The sequence below is a fragment of the Oncorhynchus clarkii genome, unplaced genomic scaffold (genome assembly GCF_045791955.1).
Source record: "Oncorhynchus clarkii lewisi isolate Uvic-CL-2024 unplaced genomic scaffold, UVic_Ocla_1.0 unplaced_contig_12836_pilon_pilon, whole genome shotgun sequence".
NCBI classification, from domain to species: Eukaryota; Metazoa; Chordata; class Actinopteri; order Salmoniformes; family Salmonidae; genus Oncorhynchus; species Oncorhynchus clarkii.
In genome coordinates, this window is record NW_027261099.1 from 78,347 (window position 1) to 95,665 (window position 17,319).

General features: G+C 41.0%; 1 protein-coding gene and 1 pseudogene across 2 annotated transcripts; both read right to left on the reverse strand.

The window, feature by feature from the left end:
- Positions 1 to 4,682: 4,682 nt before the first annotated feature.
- On the reverse strand, positions 4,683 to 9,253 carry LOC139404752 (cyclic AMP-dependent transcription factor ATF-2-like; annotated as a pseudogene).
- Positions 9,254 to 10,858: 1,605 nt separating this feature from the next.
- LOC139404751 (ATP synthase F(0) complex subunit C1, mitochondrial) lies at positions 10,859 to 12,379 on the reverse strand. 2 transcript variants are annotated; one of them, XM_071147355.1, is made up of 3 exons: positions 12,207 to 12,379; positions 11,562 to 11,752; positions 10,859 to 11,438 (listed from the first exon to the last, which is right to left on the reverse strand). In XM_071147355.1, the coding sequence occupies exons 1-3, from the start codon at positions 12,234 to 12,236 to the stop codon at positions 11,324 to 11,326; spliced, it is 336 nt and encodes a 111-aa protein (XP_071003456.1). In that variant the 5' UTR covers positions 12,237 to 12,379; the 3' UTR covers positions 10,859 to 11,323. The 2 variants fall into 2 exon arrangements, with proteins under 2 accessions (XP_071003456.1, XP_071003457.1); XM_071147356.1 differs by having other exon boundaries at positions 12,185 to 12,294.
- Between the last annotated feature and the right edge of the window lie 4,940 nt (positions 12,380 to 17,319).

Here is a 17,319-nt window from a genome sequence, read left to right on the forward strand (position 1 = left end):
TACTGTCTCTTTTAATTATGAAAGACCAGCTAGATCTAATGTCTGTAATATATTATGACAGACCAGCTGGAACTACATTCTCTATTATACTATGACTGACCAGCAAGATCTATTGTCTCTATTATATTATGAGAGACCAGCTAGATCTACTGTCTCTGTTATATTATGACAGACCAGCTAGATCTACAGTCTCTGTTGTATTATGACAGACCAGCTAGATCTATAGTCTCTGTTGTATTATGACAGACCAGCTAGATCTACTGTCTCTAATATATTATGACAGACCAGCTAGATCTACTGTCACTATTATATTATTATAGACCAGCTAGATCTACTGTCGCTATTACATTATGACAGACAGGCTAGATCTACTGTCTCTGTTGTATTATTACAGACCAGCCAGATCTACTGTCTCTATTCTATTATGACTGTCCAGCTAGATCTATTGTCCCTATGATATTATGACAGACCAGTTAGATCTACTGTCTCTAATTTATTATGACAGACCAGCTTGATCTACAGTCTCATATTATGGCAGACCAGCTAGATCTACTGTCTCTATTATATTATGACAGACCAGTTAGATCTACTGTCTCTAATTTATTATGACAGACCAGCTTGATCTACAGTCTCATATTATGGCAGACCAGCTAGATCTACTGTCTCTAATTTATTATGACAGACCAGCTAGATCTTCAGTCTCTATTATATTATGACAGAGAAGCTACGTCTGCTTTCTCTATTATATTACAACAGACCAGCTTTATCTCCTGTCTCTATTAAATTATGACAGACCAGCTAGATCTACTGTCACTATTGCATTATGACAGACCAGCTAGTTCTACTGTCACTATTACATTATGACAGACCAGCTAGATCTACTGTCACTATTGCATTATGACAGACCAGCTAGTTCTACTGTCTCTAATACATTATGACAGACCAGCTGGATCTTCATTCTCTATTATACTATGACCGACCAGCAAGATCTCCTGTCTCGATTATTTCATTATAGAACAGCTAGATCTACTGCCTCTAATATATTATGACAGACCAGCAAGATCTACCTACTATATTATATTATGACAGACCAGCTAGATCTACTGTCTCTATTATAATATGACAGCGAAGCTACGTCTACTGTCTCTATTAGATTAAAACAGACCAGCTTTATCTACAGTCTCTATTAAATTATGACAGACCAGCTGGATCTACATCCTCTATTATACTATGATAGATCAGCTAAATCTATTGTCTCTAATATATTATGACAGACCAGCTGGATCAACTGTCTCTATAATATATTGACAGACCCGCAAGAACTACTGTCTCTATTAAATTATGACAGACAAGCTAGATCTACTGTCTCTATTATATTATTATAGACCAGCAAGATCTACTGTCTCAATTATATTATGACCGACCAGCAAGATCTACTGTCTCTAATATATTATGACAGACCAGCAAGATCTACCTACTATATTATATTATGACAGACCAGCTAGATCTACTGTCTCTATTATAATATGACAGAGAAGCTACGTCTACTGTCTCTATTATATTACAACAGACCAGCTTTATCTACTGTCTCTATTAATTTTATGACAGACCAGCTGGATCTACATTCTCTATTATACTATGATAGATCAGCTAAATCTACTTTCTCTAATATATTATGACAGACCAGCTGGATCAACTGTCTCTATAATATATTGACAGACCCGCAAGATCTACTGTCTCTATTATATTATTATAGACCAGCTAGATCTACTGTCTCAATTATATTATGACCGACCAGCAAGAACTACTGTCTCTAATATATTATGACTGACCAGCTTAATCTACCATCTCTTTTATATTATGACAGAACACCAAGATCTACTGGCTCTTTTAGATTATGACAGACCAGCTAGATCTACTGTCTCCGTTATAATTTGATAGATCAGCTAAATCTACTGTCTCTATTATATGACAGACAAGCTAGATCTACTGTCTCTATTATATTACGACAGACCAGCTAGATCTACTGTCTCTAATATATTATGACAGACCAGCTAGATCTACTGTCACTATTACATTATGACAGACCAGCTAGATCTACTGTCTCTATTATATTATTATAGACCAGCTAGATCTACTGTCACTATTATATTATTATAGACCAGCTAGATCTACTGTCGCTATTACATTATGACAGACAGGCTAGATCTACTGTCTCTGTTGTATTATTACAGACCAGCCAGATCTACTGTCTCTATTCTATTATGACTGTCCAGCTAGATCTATTGTCCCTATGATATTATGACAGACCAGCTTGATCTACAGTCTCATATTATGGCAGACCAGCTAGATCTACTGTCTCTATTATATTATGACAGACCAGTTAGATCTACTGTCTCTAATTTATTATGACAGACCAGCTTGATCTACAGTCTCATATTATGGCAGACCAGCTAGATCTACTGTCTCTAATTTATTATGACAGACCAGCTAGATCTTCAGTCTCTATTATATTATGACAGAGAAGCTACGTCTGCTTTCTCTATTATATTACAACAGACCAGCTTTATCTCCTGTCTCTATTAAATTATGACAGACCAGCTAGATCTACTGTCACTATTGCATTATGACAGACCAGCTAGTTCTACTGTCACTATTACATTATGACAGACCAGCTAGATCTACTGTCACTATTGCATTATGACAGACCAGCTAGTTCTACTGTCTCTAATACATTATGACAGACCAGCTGGATCTTCATTCTCTATTATACTATGACCGACCAGCAAGATCTCCTGTCTCGATTATTTCATTATAGAACAGCTAGATCTACTGCCTCTAATATATTATGACAGACCAGCAAGATCTACCTACTATATTATATTATGACAGACCAGCTAGATCTACTGTCTCTATTATAATATGACAGCGAAGCTACGTCTACTGTCTCTATTAGATTAAAACAGACCAGCTTTATCTACAGTCTCTATTAAATTATGACAGACCAGCTGGATCTACATCCTCTATTATACTATGATAGATCAGCTAAATCTATTGTCTCTAATATATTATGACAGACCAGCTGGATCAACTGTCTCTATAATATATTGACAGACCCGCAAGAACTACTGTCTCTATTAAATTATGACAGACAAGCTAGATCTACTGTCTCTATTATATTATTATAGACCAGCAAGATCTACTGTCTCAATTATATTATGACCGACCAGCAAGATCTACTGTCTCTAATATATTATGACAGACCAGCAAGATCTACCTACTATATTATATTATGACAGACCAGCTAGATCTACTGTCTCTATTATAATATGACAGAGAAGCTACGTCTACTGTCTCTATTATATTACAACAGACCAGCTTTATCTACTGTCTCTATTAAATTATGACAGACCAGCTGGATCTACATTCTCTATTATACTATGATAGATCAGCTAAATCTACTTTCTCTAATATATTATGACAGACCAGCTGGATCAACTGTCTCTATAATATATTGACAGACCCGCAAGATCTACTGTCTCTATTATATTATTATAGACCAGCTAGATCTACTGTCTCAATTATATTATGACCGACCAGCAAGAACTACTGTCTCTAATATATTATGACTGACCAGCTTAATCTACCATCTCTTTTATATTATGACAGAACACCAAGATCTACTGGCTCTTTTAGATTATGACAGACCAGCTAGATCTACTGTCTCCGTTATAATTTGATAGATCAGCTAAATCTACTGTCTCTATTATATGACAGACAAGCTAGATCTACTGTCTCTATTATATTACGACAGACCAGCTAGATCTACTGTCTCTAATATATTATGACAGACCAGCTAGATCTACTGTCACTATTACATTATGACAGACCAGCTAGATCTACTGTCTCTATTATATTATTATAGACCAGCTAGATCTACTGTCACTATTAAATTATGACAGACCAGCTAGATCTAATGTCTGTAATATATTATGACAGACCAGCTGGAACTACATTCTCTATTATACTATGACTGACCAGCAAGATCTATTGTCTCTATTATATTATGAGAGACCAGCTAGATCTACTGTCTCTATTATATTATGACAGACCAGCTAGATCTACAGTCTCTGTTGTATTATGACAGACAGCTAGATCTACTGTCTCTAATATATTATGACAGACCAGCTAGATCTACTGTCACTATGCCATTATGATAGACCAGCTAGATATACTGTCACTATTACATTATGACAGACCAGCAAGATCTACTGTCTCTATTATATTATTATAGACCAGCTAGATCTACTGTCACTATTACATTATGACAGACAGGCTAGATCTACTGTCTTTGTTGTATTATGACAGACCAGCCAGATCTACTGTCTCTATTCTATTATGACTGTCCAGCTAGATCTATTGTCCCTATTATATTATGACAGACCAGTTAGATCTACTGTCTCTAATTTATTATGACAGACCAGTTAGATCTACTGTCTCTAATTTATTATGACAGACCAGCTAGATCTTCAGTCTCTATTACATTATGACAGACCAGCTAGATCTACTGTCACTATTACATTGACAGACCAGCTAGATCTACTGTCTCTATTAAATTATGACAGACCAGCTAGATCTAATGTCTGTAATATATTATGAGAGACCAGCTAGATCTACTTTCTCTAGAGACACGTGGCTCTGGGGGAACCAGGGACAGAGAGACGTGGCTCTGGGGGAACCAGGGACAGAGAGACGTGGCTCTGGGGGAACCAGGGACAGAGAGACGTGGCTCTGGGGGAACCAGGGACAGAGAGACGTGGCTCTGGGGGAACCAGGTACAGAGAGACGTGGCTCTGGGGGAACCAGGGACAGAGAGACGTGGCTCTGGGGGAACCAGGGACAGAGAGACGTGGCTCTGGGGGAACCAGGGACAGAGAGACGTGGCTCTGGGGGAACCAGGGATAGAGAGACGTGGCTCTGGGGGAACTAGGGATAGAGAGACGTGGCTCTGGGAAACCAGGGACAGAGAGACGTGGCTCTGGGGGAACCAGGGACAGAGAGACGTGGCTCTGGGGGAACCAGGGACAGAGAGACGTGGCTCTGGGGGAACCAGGGATAGAGAGACGTGGCTCTGGGGGAACCAGGGACAGAGAGACGTGGCTCTGGGGGAACCAGGGACAGAGAGACGTGGCTCTGGGGGAACCAGGGACAGAGAGACGTGGCTCTGGGGGAACCAGGGACAGAGAGACGTGGCTCTGGGGGAACCAGGGACAGAGAGACGTGGCTCTGGGGGAACCAGGGACAGAGAGACGTGGCTCTGGGGGAACCAGGGACAGAAACCTCTATAGCACCTATGATATGGATATATCAGCCAATGTCCTCAACGGACACTGAAACGTAATATCCAGATCATAATGTTAATTGATTGTGACACACATCCGGCATGGTCCATCCAGTCTGCCAGAAGTCAAGTGTGGTGATTCAAATTGTACAAGGACAAATGGCACTCTGGATGGGGCCAAGTAACTTTTTGGCCTACTCAATGTCTTTGCCATGGTGACATACAGCTGCTCTCTTCTAAGGCACATTAGATCCCCCATCATCCCTTGCCTATGCAACACATGCAAAAGACACTAGTGCCAAAGCAGTAAATAGGGACCTCTAGGGGCAGAATGCAGATAAGACATTAACTACTGGAACGTGGGTATAGGCCTAGTGGAAATGTGCCCGAGTGATTGGGAAAGGGGAAAGGGGGGATACTTAGTCAGAAGTACAACTGAATGCATTCAACTGAAATGTGTCTTCCGCATTTAACCCAAACCCTCTGATTCAGAGAGGTGCGGGGTCTGCCATAATCGACATCCACCTATTCGGCGCCCGGGGTTCAGTGCCTTGCTCAGGGGCAGAATGACAGATTTTTACCTTGTCGGCTCGGGGATTCGATCCAGCAGCTGTCCCAATGCTCTAACCACTACAGCCCATTGGAAATCAATACATTCGAAATACACAATGGAACTCCATAAAACAAGACTTGCAATACTTACAGGAATGGCGGTTGGAATGTGTACACGGGATGCAATGGTTGCTGGGATAGCGACGGGCATGGTCTGTTCATTAGGCAGCTGAAAGAGTATGGGGAAAGTGCCAGAGACTGGACTGGAGCGAAGACAAAAGACACTATGGGTTACACAACAAACAGCAATTAGATAGTTTTTCAAAAAATATATAATTTAAGAAAATTATGATACACTTTACACTACAAAAAAAATGTATTAATAAACTTAACCGGCAATCAAAGGAACATAACTTAACAGCCTAATTAAATTAATTTGTATTCACACAATATGGTACCAGTCCTGGTGACTGACATCAAACCAAAGAGTAAACTTTTTAATGAACCATCTGACCACGAAATGCAATATAATAAAGACATAATAGCACAAAAATTATTCCAAGAAAGAAATCAAGCTAAAAAAGAACATTTAAAAAATGACAAAAAAATAACTAAACATATATATATATATATATATATTTGACTTACTTACACTATTGGCCTTTTAGAGGATGCGGCTTGGGTAATTACAGAGCTAGATGTTGGCGATGGGAGAGCGTGCTGTATAACAACACTAGCATCTGAGGTTGCTAGAAGCACATTGGGGACTTGGAGAGATGCAGGATGGACTATAGTAGAGCTTGGCAGTGAGGACGGCTGCAAAGATAACTCCAGAAAACACCATTAGAGACCTTAGCTGCATGAATAGTTCCAACGAAAACCATTTTCTAGATTTCAACAGTGAAATAATGCCCTAGTGTTGTCTAACTCCTGTAATACCGTTTACAAAGATAGAGTACTAACTGATAATCAAATAGTTACTATGGGTCTGGTGTACAAAATATAGCCCAAAAGTGATTTCTTTATCCAAACCATTTGTACAGTTCTGGTAGAAATGTGTTCTTTTTGTGAAGGAGTGAAAGCATCAATCAAAGCAGTGTGGAAGAGAATCAGTGTTTCATCGGATAAAACAGTACAGTGAGACTATTCAACGGAAGACAAAGCTCCCAGAAAAATAAGTGGTTAGTCTGTGAAGAAGCTATTCAAAAAGGTGGTTAGTCTGTGAAGAAACTATTCAAAAAGGTGGTTAGTCTGTGAAGAAACTATTCAAAAAGGTGGTTAGTCTGTGAAGAAACTATTCAAAAAGGTGGTTAGTCTGTGAAGAAGCTATTCAAAAAGGTGCTGCAAATGAGTATAAACTTCATTCTGAGAAGACAAAATATTTTAAACTGTAGATCAACTCCATTACACTGGGTGGTCATAACGGAGAACAATTCACTCTGAGCTTCATGCAATGTTGTTGAGCAACATCTCTGATAAGCCATACATTTGGGGTTCACGGATACCGTATGACTAGACTTATGGTAGTACGTCTGTATAGTTTTATTTTTTCTACTGTTATGTTACCAGGTAAGTTGACTGAGAACACATTCTCCTTTACATCAATGACCTGGGGAATAGTTAAAGGGGAGAGGAGGGGGATGAATGAGCCAATTGTAAACTGGGGATGATTAGGTGACCGTAATGGTTTGAGGGCCAGATAGGGAATTTAGCCAGGACACCGGGGTCAACACCCCTACTCTTACAATAAGTGCCATGGGATCTTTAATGACCTCAGAGAGTCAGGACACCCGTTTAACGTCCCATCCGACAGACAGCACCCTACACAGAGCAGTGTCCCCAATCACTGCCCTGGGGCAATGGAATATTTTTTAGACCAGAGGAATGAGTGCCTCATACTGGCCCTCCAACACCACTTCCAGCAGCATCTGGTCTCCTATCCAGGGACCAACCAGGACCAACCCTGTGTCACAAGCAACTAATATTGAGAAACTTGGATATAGCAACTAAAACTAGAATCTACCAACTAAAACTAGGATCTACCAACTAAAACTAGGATTTACCAACTAAAACTAGGATCTAGCCTACATTTATATCAACTAATTCACCTGGATATCACTGTATGAAGTAAACCAAATTCGTTACCTTGTCATCCCTTGTTGTAGATTCTGGATGGGGCAGAGGGCTGTCCCAATGTGCCACCACAGCTGAGTGGTCCTCAATTTTGTTATGTATGATCATCGGTGTGGCAAGAGGCGACAAATCCAAGGGCACCTGCATGTCAGAAACAAATGTCAACAGATCAGATCAAAACTGAAGCAACCTGTACTATGAATGTAAAGAGCGTTATTCTTGAAAGAACCACTGGTTAGTAACTAGTCACCTTGTTGATGTCATCCACAGCAGCTATTTTGAAGTCATGCTCCATAGGGACTGGTAAGCTCGTTGAAGAGTCCAACTTCCTCACAGTACTTCAAAATGGGTGTAGGTGTTGGCTTTGGGTCTGCAACAGAAGGCAATCTCTCTCACACGTCGCTTGAATGAATTCTATCACTTAACAGTGGTGTAAAGTACTTCAGTAAAAAAAATATTTTAAGTTCTACTTAAGTAGTTTGAGGGAATCTGTACTTTACTATTTTGACAACTTTTACTTCACTACATTCCTGACGAAAAGATGGTACTGTTCACTCCATAGATTTTCCGTGACAACCCAAAGTACTCATTACATTTTGAATGCTTAGCAGGACAGGAACATTGTGAAAGTCATGGACCTATCAAGAGAACACCTGGTCATCCCTACTGCCTATGGTCTAGTGGACTCATTAAACACAAATGCATATTTTGTAAATATTGTCTGAGTGTTGGTGTGCCCCTGTCTATCCATAAATTAAAAAATATATATAAAAAAAAATGGTACCATCTGCTTTGCTTAATATAAGGAATTTTAAATTATTTATACTTTTACTTTTCATACTTAAGTATATTTCAAACCAAATACTTTTCGGCTTCTCCTCAAGTAGTATTTTACTGGGTGACTTTCTATTAAGGTATCTTTACTTTTACTCAAGTATGACAACTGGGTACTTTATCCACCAGTCACTTAGTAATTGGTTTGAAACCCCTTGTAGTGCTCACCGGCTAGTATGACACCGTTGCCTCTTGCTGGACCAAACTTTAGTGTCATCTCATGTTTGTGTTCGTGGACAGCCAAATGGTCTTCATTTGTAAATCGCTATGAAAAGATGATAAATATATACTTTACACATTACACATATAACCACAAAGCAAACCACAGGGACTTTTAAAACATACCTGACCACATCCAGGAGCAGAACATAAGAACGGTTTGTCATCACTCATTATTTAGGAATTCCTTTTACACCCGGAATAAAGAATATATATATATATATATATGATTTGTACTTTAGTAGGTAGAACATTCCAGATTAATGTTCCTCACCTTATAGGCTCTTTCAAATATTTTATCTTGGAGACAAAGCTTATTGATGGCAAGTTGGCAACTGCCTCTTGTAAATGCATGGTCTTTTCCAATCAGGAGTGAGAATATTGTTGGGGTTAGAGGAAGAAAAAAAAAATCTTATCAAAATGGTTAGTGGAAACTCGAATTGTGAAAGATGACACTCGACGTCATAGTGCGTTTATTCAGAAGAAAAAGTTGAAACCCAATTACTTAGAATTGTTCAAAAAATAATAATTCAGCGCATTCTTCCAAAACAATGTGCGATGGTTTTGTTTACACACCACTCCTCCGCATCACAAACTAGCTTGCTTGCTCGTCCTATCCACACCGCCTTCGGTCAGAGTAACTTAACATCTGCAAGCATAGTACGGTCGCCATATTAACTAATGTTAATACATGAAGGATGTGCATTTATCAGACTCGTTTTTCTTAACACTTAAATCCCCACTAATGCCAAGAAATCGGTACACGTGCGATATCTTTGTGTACAATCTCCTTGAGCTCGTGCACACTTACCCACCAGCGCAACCCTTCGTATCGAAATCCCTCGTCTGTGCAACTCTCGCGAGAGCAGCATCTCCGCCGTACAGATAGCAACCGCAATTTTATAGAAATGAAGAGAAATCGGTTGACAATACATTTTAGAATATTGTCAATTTCAATTATCTTTATAGCTAGTCATGAGAATAAATGCTGTGATAATTCCAACGACCTTATGTGGATATGACAGCAGAGATTTGGTGCATGCAGTATGCTAGGCCAATGCCAAACAACCACAATGAAACATAACATTTCATATAAAGCACACAAGCGTCCAGATTATTAGAGGATCTAATCTTGAATAAAGTGCTAGGTCAGCAAAGGAACGATCGACATGGGAGTCCAGGTGAACAAGGGGAGAAGGCAGTGGGAAATGAATCCCACCAGAACAGTGAGAATTTATTACAGAAGTCTCCTACATACAAAAGGTGAATGTTATCATCTGTGGGATGGAGGAATGAACCCAGGTAAATACCAAATGCAAAATTGTCCAAAATGAAAGCAAAAAGGAGAAATCTTTTTGGATGAGATCAAGTAGTACCATCCTCAGTTAAATGTTTTCTGTTCTGTGCCGACTGAACATAACCCTGGGTCTTGAAAATGTGACAACCAGGAGCCGGGGTATGAAGGGTGACCCATCTCCAGAAACTACACGGCATGTATGAGAGTATTGGAATTATCTTCAGAAATCGTTGCATCAAAGACACTATGGATGAATTTCCTCTGGGCCCATCCAATTTGGCAATATTTTGTATCTGGTGTTCTCAGGCATCTTAAAGCTCTAAAATATATTTCTAAGTAATTAGCCAATATTATCCAAGCTTAACCAAACCAAAAAAATATTGTAAAATTATCAAGGGAATCATATCAAGACCTGCAGGCTTTTTAACAGACTACGCATGTTCATTCAGAGTATCCCAAATAAACTGGACCAGTGACCACTATTTAGCACCATCAAATTGTCTAGATTTATTTAATGCCATTTACAAAAGCAAGCGTTCACTTGCTGCCTACTTACATACTTCTATAGAACTGCACTTGAACCAACAAAAGCATCAATGTGGACCCACAGAAGCGAACATATGATGCATTGGAAAATGTGCCAGACTGATTTACAGTAAGTTAAGCAGTTCCTTTGTATAATCCCATGCTGACATTCAATAGAAGCTAGTTGTCTTCTTGATTGTGGTGAAACATAATTCCCAACAGAAAACATACTGCCATATGTTAAATAGTCAAATACATGCATTTTAATTATGTAATTTCTTACATTTTTACAAAACATGTTTTTGTTATTTAGACTTTGAAAATATAAATTTCCATGATACCAACACAGAACATTTTTGGTAACCACAATAAAATATGGAGTCACATCAGTAATTACAGTGTTTCTATGAACAATAGATTTGTTACATAGCAAACAAGATTAAGAAGGCAACCATCAAACAGAATAGACCCATGGCTTCAGACAGGGCGAATCCCAGGATAGCATAGGAGAACAGCTGCTGCTTCAGAGATGGGTTCCTGCAAAACACAACACATTTCTACGTAAAAGTCAGCTTTTAAAATCATAGTTTTTTTTTCTTCTTCTGAAAGCTGACATTGACAAGCACATATCTAGGCATCCATTTGTAGATGTGGACTTACCTGGCATATCCAATAATGAGACTGCCAAACACTGTCCCAATTCCAGCACCGGATCCAGCCACTCCGACCGTGGCTGCTCCAGCACCAATGAACTTAGCGGCTGTGTCGATGTCCCTGCTCACAGCACTGGTCTGGAAGCCTCTCAGTGCTACTTGGGTGAAGGGGCTCTGTGGCATGAGGGCTACATTGTTCTGAAAAACAAAGCAAGCCTCTTTTTAATGATGGATAAAAGCACTTCCTACATCAATGTCCATTAGGGGGCTTGAAAACATCCTACATCAATGACCATTAGGGGGCTTGAAAACGTCCTACATCAATGACCATTAGGGGGCTTGAAAACATCCTACATCAATGACCATTAGGGGGCTTGAAAACGTCCTACATCAATGACCATTAGGGGGCTTGAAAACATCCTACATCAATGACCATTAGGGGGCTTGAAAACTTCCTACATCAATGGCCATTAGGGGGCTTGAAAACTTCCTACATCAATGACCATTAGGGGGCTTGAAAACTTCCTACATCAATGGCCATTAGGGGGCTTGAAAACATCCTACATCAATGGCCATTAGGGGGCTTGAAAACATTGCATTATATTCGACAGTGAAGGGCATAAAACCTACTGCAAGAAGAGTCTTTCCTCACCTCGGTGTTGACCTCGGGCCTGGACACCATACAGGCAGACAATGGTCTGTAAAGAGTCCGGGAGCCAGCACGGACCTGCACCAGGGGACAAGGACAGAACTGAGTGAAATAAAAATGCACAAATATTTTTGCCTGAGGGCACACACACAGAAGATCTTGAAGGCAATAAATAAAATGACAGATGAAGTGCACACGGCGGTTCAAAGTTCAAGACAAGTAAACTCCTAAGTGTTAAGCTATCCGAGTGTTTATGTTAGGACATCTCTCTCCGCAGACAAAACATTACAAACAGCTAGCAGCAAAGTAGATTGGTCACGAAAGTCAGAAAAGCAATAAAATGAATCGCTTACCTCTGATGATCTTCAGATGTTTGCACTCATGAGACTCCCAGGTACACAATAAATGTTCCTTTTCTTTGATAAAGATTATTTTTATATCCAAAAACCTCCATTTGGTTGGCGCGTTTTGTTCAGAAATCCACAGGCTCGTGCAGGTCATGACGGGCAGACGAAAATTTCAAATAGTATCCGTAAAGTTCGTAGAAACATGTCAAACGTTTTTTATAATCAATCCTCAGGTTGTTTTTACAATAAATAATAAATAATATTTCAACCGGACAGTAGCTTTTCGATAGGAGAGAGAGAGAAAATGTCGGCTCCAAGCTGTTGCGCATGCAAAACTCTACTGGCACCCAGCCATCCACTGACGCGAAGTGATCATTCTCGCTAATTTTTCAGATTAAAAGCCTGAAACTATGTCTAAAGACTGTTTACACCATGTGGAAGCCATAGGGAAAGGAATCTGGTTGATATCCCTTTAAATGGAGGGAAGGCATGCAATGGAACAGGGAGATTCGTTTCTCTTAGGCACTTCCTTGTTGGATTTTTCTCAGGTTTTCGCCTGCAATACCAGTTCTGTTATACTCACAGACAATATTTTGACAGTTTTTGGAAACTTTAGAGTGTTTTCTATCCTAATCTGACAATTATATGCATATTCTAGATTCTGGACTTGAGAAATAGGCCGTTTCATTTGGGTACGTTTTTCATCCAAACATCAAAATACTGCCCCCTACACTCAACAGGCTAACCTGCAAAACACTCATACAGCACCCCCACATCGGAGCTCTCCCCCTGCCTCTGGACATGTAATACAAAAAGACCTTACGCTTCTAGCTCATTTGGGTTTCAAAGCCGGCACTGACTGGAAAACAGAGAAAATTATCCAAAGATGAGAGGATATCTTTGTGGGTAGGGCTCTGGAGAAACCCATGAGTAAAACAGTGGAGTGGAAGGCATTACCTTACTGACGACAGAGACAAGTTGGGTTAGGAAACAGACAACCCCCCCCCCCAAAAGCCTTGTAAATGTGCTTTCCTTTTTCTGGCTGTTCAACACTAATAACATGCATGATGATCTGGGAGGCCTTGTCTCAGAGCTCTAGGAGGAGTAGTACAGGATATTACGACAGTGATAAATGATGCTATGGACTTTCTCGCGTGACAAAAGAACTGGTGCACATTCTGCAACGTGTTCCTCCATCCTCTTCCATCCAGGTCCCATCATTATGTGTAATTGGGACTCGTGGCGATGTTCTTCCACTTAGCCTTTGTTGTTTAGGAATGAGGCTGCTTAAACCCACTTCTAATAAGTCACAGAGAAAGGTGTCCAATCTGTTAGAACAGAATGTTAGAATATTACATGAGATTGGATATGAAGCAATCTGCACGGACACAAGTATTGGTGCTTTGTATTATTGCGGTGCAAAAGCCCAATAGTAATATCAAGTGTCTAGCGGTCAGTCCAATGTGCCTGTCTGATGTTGTTTGTCTGACATTGACAGGGAACTGGAGACTGAATGTGTGTAACATACACACTTATCTAAAAAATAAGTATTTACATGCAAATTAAACAGGCTGTTATTGACAGCTGTCTGTAGCATGTTCCGTTATTGTAAACACAGTAGTTAACAATCACAGGGAGAGCCATCCGTCCCAACAGGCTCTGATTACAGCACTGCTCGTTAGTTATAATGTGGATACATATTATTTGCAGGCTTGCGTAATGAGGGTAAGAACAGACTCGTGCATCCTATTAGTCACCATACAGAACGTTTAGTGCAACACAAAAGTTCCCAGTAAGTCAGTCAGAGGCAGGGACTGCCACAACAACCCTTGGCAGTGTATAACAATATATACAAGTGTATTTAAAAAAAAAAACTTTATTTAACTAGGCAAGTCCATTAAGAACAAATTCTTATTTACAATGACGGCCTACACCGGCCAAACCTGGACAACGCTGGGCCAATTGTGCGCCGCCCTGTGGGACTCCAAATCACGGCCGGTTGTGATACAGCTCGGTGAGACTAAGTCAGTCAGAGGCAGGGACTGCCACAACAACCCTTGGCAGTGTATAACAATATTTACTGTAAGTGGTGAGAGTAACCTCTAGATACCGGCCAAACCCGGACGACGCAGGACCAAAGTCCTATGGAACTCCCAATCACAGCCAGGTGATACAGCCTGGTGAGAGTAACCTCTAGAATATGGGAACTAATGGTCAATAGGATCCATACAACATTTTATTTCCATTTCTCAGGGTGTTTTGCAATATTGGTGCACCTTGCCTGTAAGCACAAGATAGGGGAGACTGAGGACAATTGTAACGCCTTGAATTTGACAAAACAGAAACAAGCTGGAGTGATGAAACACACAGTACATGACCATCTAGAGAGGGAGGTGATAGAGGGGGATGGAGGTAAAGAGGGAGGAAGAGAGGTAAAGAGGGAGGTGATGGAGGGTTAAAGAGGGAGGTGATAGATTGGGATAGAGGTAAAGAGGGAGGTGATGAAGAGGTAAAGAGGGAGGAAGAGCGGTAAAGAGGGAGGTGATGGAGGGTTAACGGGGGAGGTGATGGAGGGTTAAAGTGGGAGGTGATGGAGGGGGGTGGAGGTAAAGAGGGAGGTGATGGAGGGGGATGGAGGTAAAAAGGGAGGTGATAGAGGGGGATGGAGGTAAAGAGGGACGCGATAGAAGGGGATGGAGGTAAAGAGGGAGGCGATAGAGGGGGATGGAGGTAAAGAGGGAGGAAGAGAGGTAAAGAGGGAGGTGATGGAGGGGGATGGAGGTAAAGAGGGAGGTGATGGAGGGGGATGGAGGTAAAGAGGGAGGCGATAGAGGGGGATGGAGGTAAAGAGGGAGGTGATAGAGGGGGATGGAGGTAAAGAGGGAGGTGATAGAGGGGGATGGAGGTAAAGGGGGAGGTGATGGAGGGGGATGGAGGTAAAGAGGGAGGTGATAGAGGGGGATGGAGGTAAAGAGGGAGGCGATAAAGGGGGATGGAGGTAAAGAGGGAGGAAGAGAGGTAAAGAGGGAGGTGATGGAGGGTTAAAGAGGGAGGCGATGGAGAGGGATGGAGGTAAAGAGGGAGTTGATGGAGAGGTAAAGAGGGAGTAAATAACGAGTGGGGGATGGTCAGGTAAAGAGGGAGGAGATACAAGGAGCTGCTAGTTTTGTCATCTTTATAAGAATCTACCTATTGTTTTGTTTTTTTCCTTTACCTAAATTCCATTTGATATTGATCAGAATACAGGTGAATGTATCCTATACTTGTGCAATTAGATGCATGATTGCCCCACCACTCTATTTATTTTACACTGCCGGGCCATCCTCAACACTAAAAGTCTGCTCTGTTGAAAATAATGGAGTGTTAGGATACTCCTGAAGAGCTATTTAATGTGAATGAGAATTTTAAATGCTGAGCATTTAGATTCCAGCTACTATAGGATTTTGTATTATTTAATACATTGGAATGATGTCTATGGCAGCAGGCAAAAGTACCAACTGTTTTACAGCGACCCTTCTGTCTCAAGCTCCACTGAGTGTACAAAACATTAGGAACTCCTGTTCCGTCCCATGACATTCACTGACCAGGTGAATCCAGGATAAAGATAAGATCCCCATGTTAAATCCACTTCAATCCGTGTGTAGATGAAGGGGAGGAGACAGGTTAAATAATGATTATTAAGGCTTTAGAAAATTGAGACATGGATTGTGTATGTGTGCCATTCAGAGGGTGAATGGGCAGGGCAAACAATTTAAGTGTCTTTGAACAGGGTATGGTAGTAGGTGCCAGGCGCAGCAGGTTTGTGTCAAGAATTGCAACGCTGCTGGGTTTTTCACGCTCAAGTTTGCTGTGTGTATCAAGAATGGGCCACCACCCAAAGGACATCCAGCAAACTTGACAACTGTGGGAAGCATTGGAGTCAACATGGACCAGCATCCCTGTGGAACACTTTCAACACCTTGTAGATTCCGTGTCCCGACGAATTGAGGCTGTTCTGAGGGCAAAAGGGGGTGCAACTCAATACTAGGACTGTGTCCCTAATGTTTTGTACACCCAGTGTAATTTATATGTTGTGTAACCGAGCACAGTGTGTGAAATTCCTTTTTTCATTTCCATTATAAACATACTGAATGTCCATGTTTCTCTTCTCTTTTCAGCTTTTCCCCATTTCATTGCGTCTCTGTTTATGTAGTTTGTGCAAATGCTTTTGGTGCATGTGCTGTAAAGTAGAACCTCCAAGAAGAGTGAGGTTCAACCAGCTTTGCCCCTCCCTGTTCACTGTCAGAACAGACCGTAGGATACGGGAAGGTGCCCAACCTGTCACACCCTGATCTGTTTCACCTGTCCTTGTGAATGTCTCCACCCCCTCCAAGTGTCGCTTATTTTCCCTAGTGTATATATATCTCCCTGTGTTTCCTGTCTCTCTGTGCCAGTTTGTCTTGTATGTTTTTCTTGTCAACCAGCGTGTTTTCCCGTACTCCTGCTTCTATTCTCTCTTTTGCTAGTCCTCCTGGTTTTGACCCTTGCCTGTTTTCTGGACTTTGTGCCCGCCTGCCCTGACCTCGAGCCTCCCTGCCACTCTGTACCTCCTGGACTCTGAACAGGCTTTGACCTTTTGCCTGTCCACGGCCATTCTCTTGCCATTCTCTTGCCATTCTCTTGCCTACCCTTTTGGATTGTTTAATAAATATCAAAAGAATCAAAACATGGCTGCAACTGAGTCTCGCCTTGTGCCCTTAGACAACCTTGTCTCAGAGCATTTCACGTGA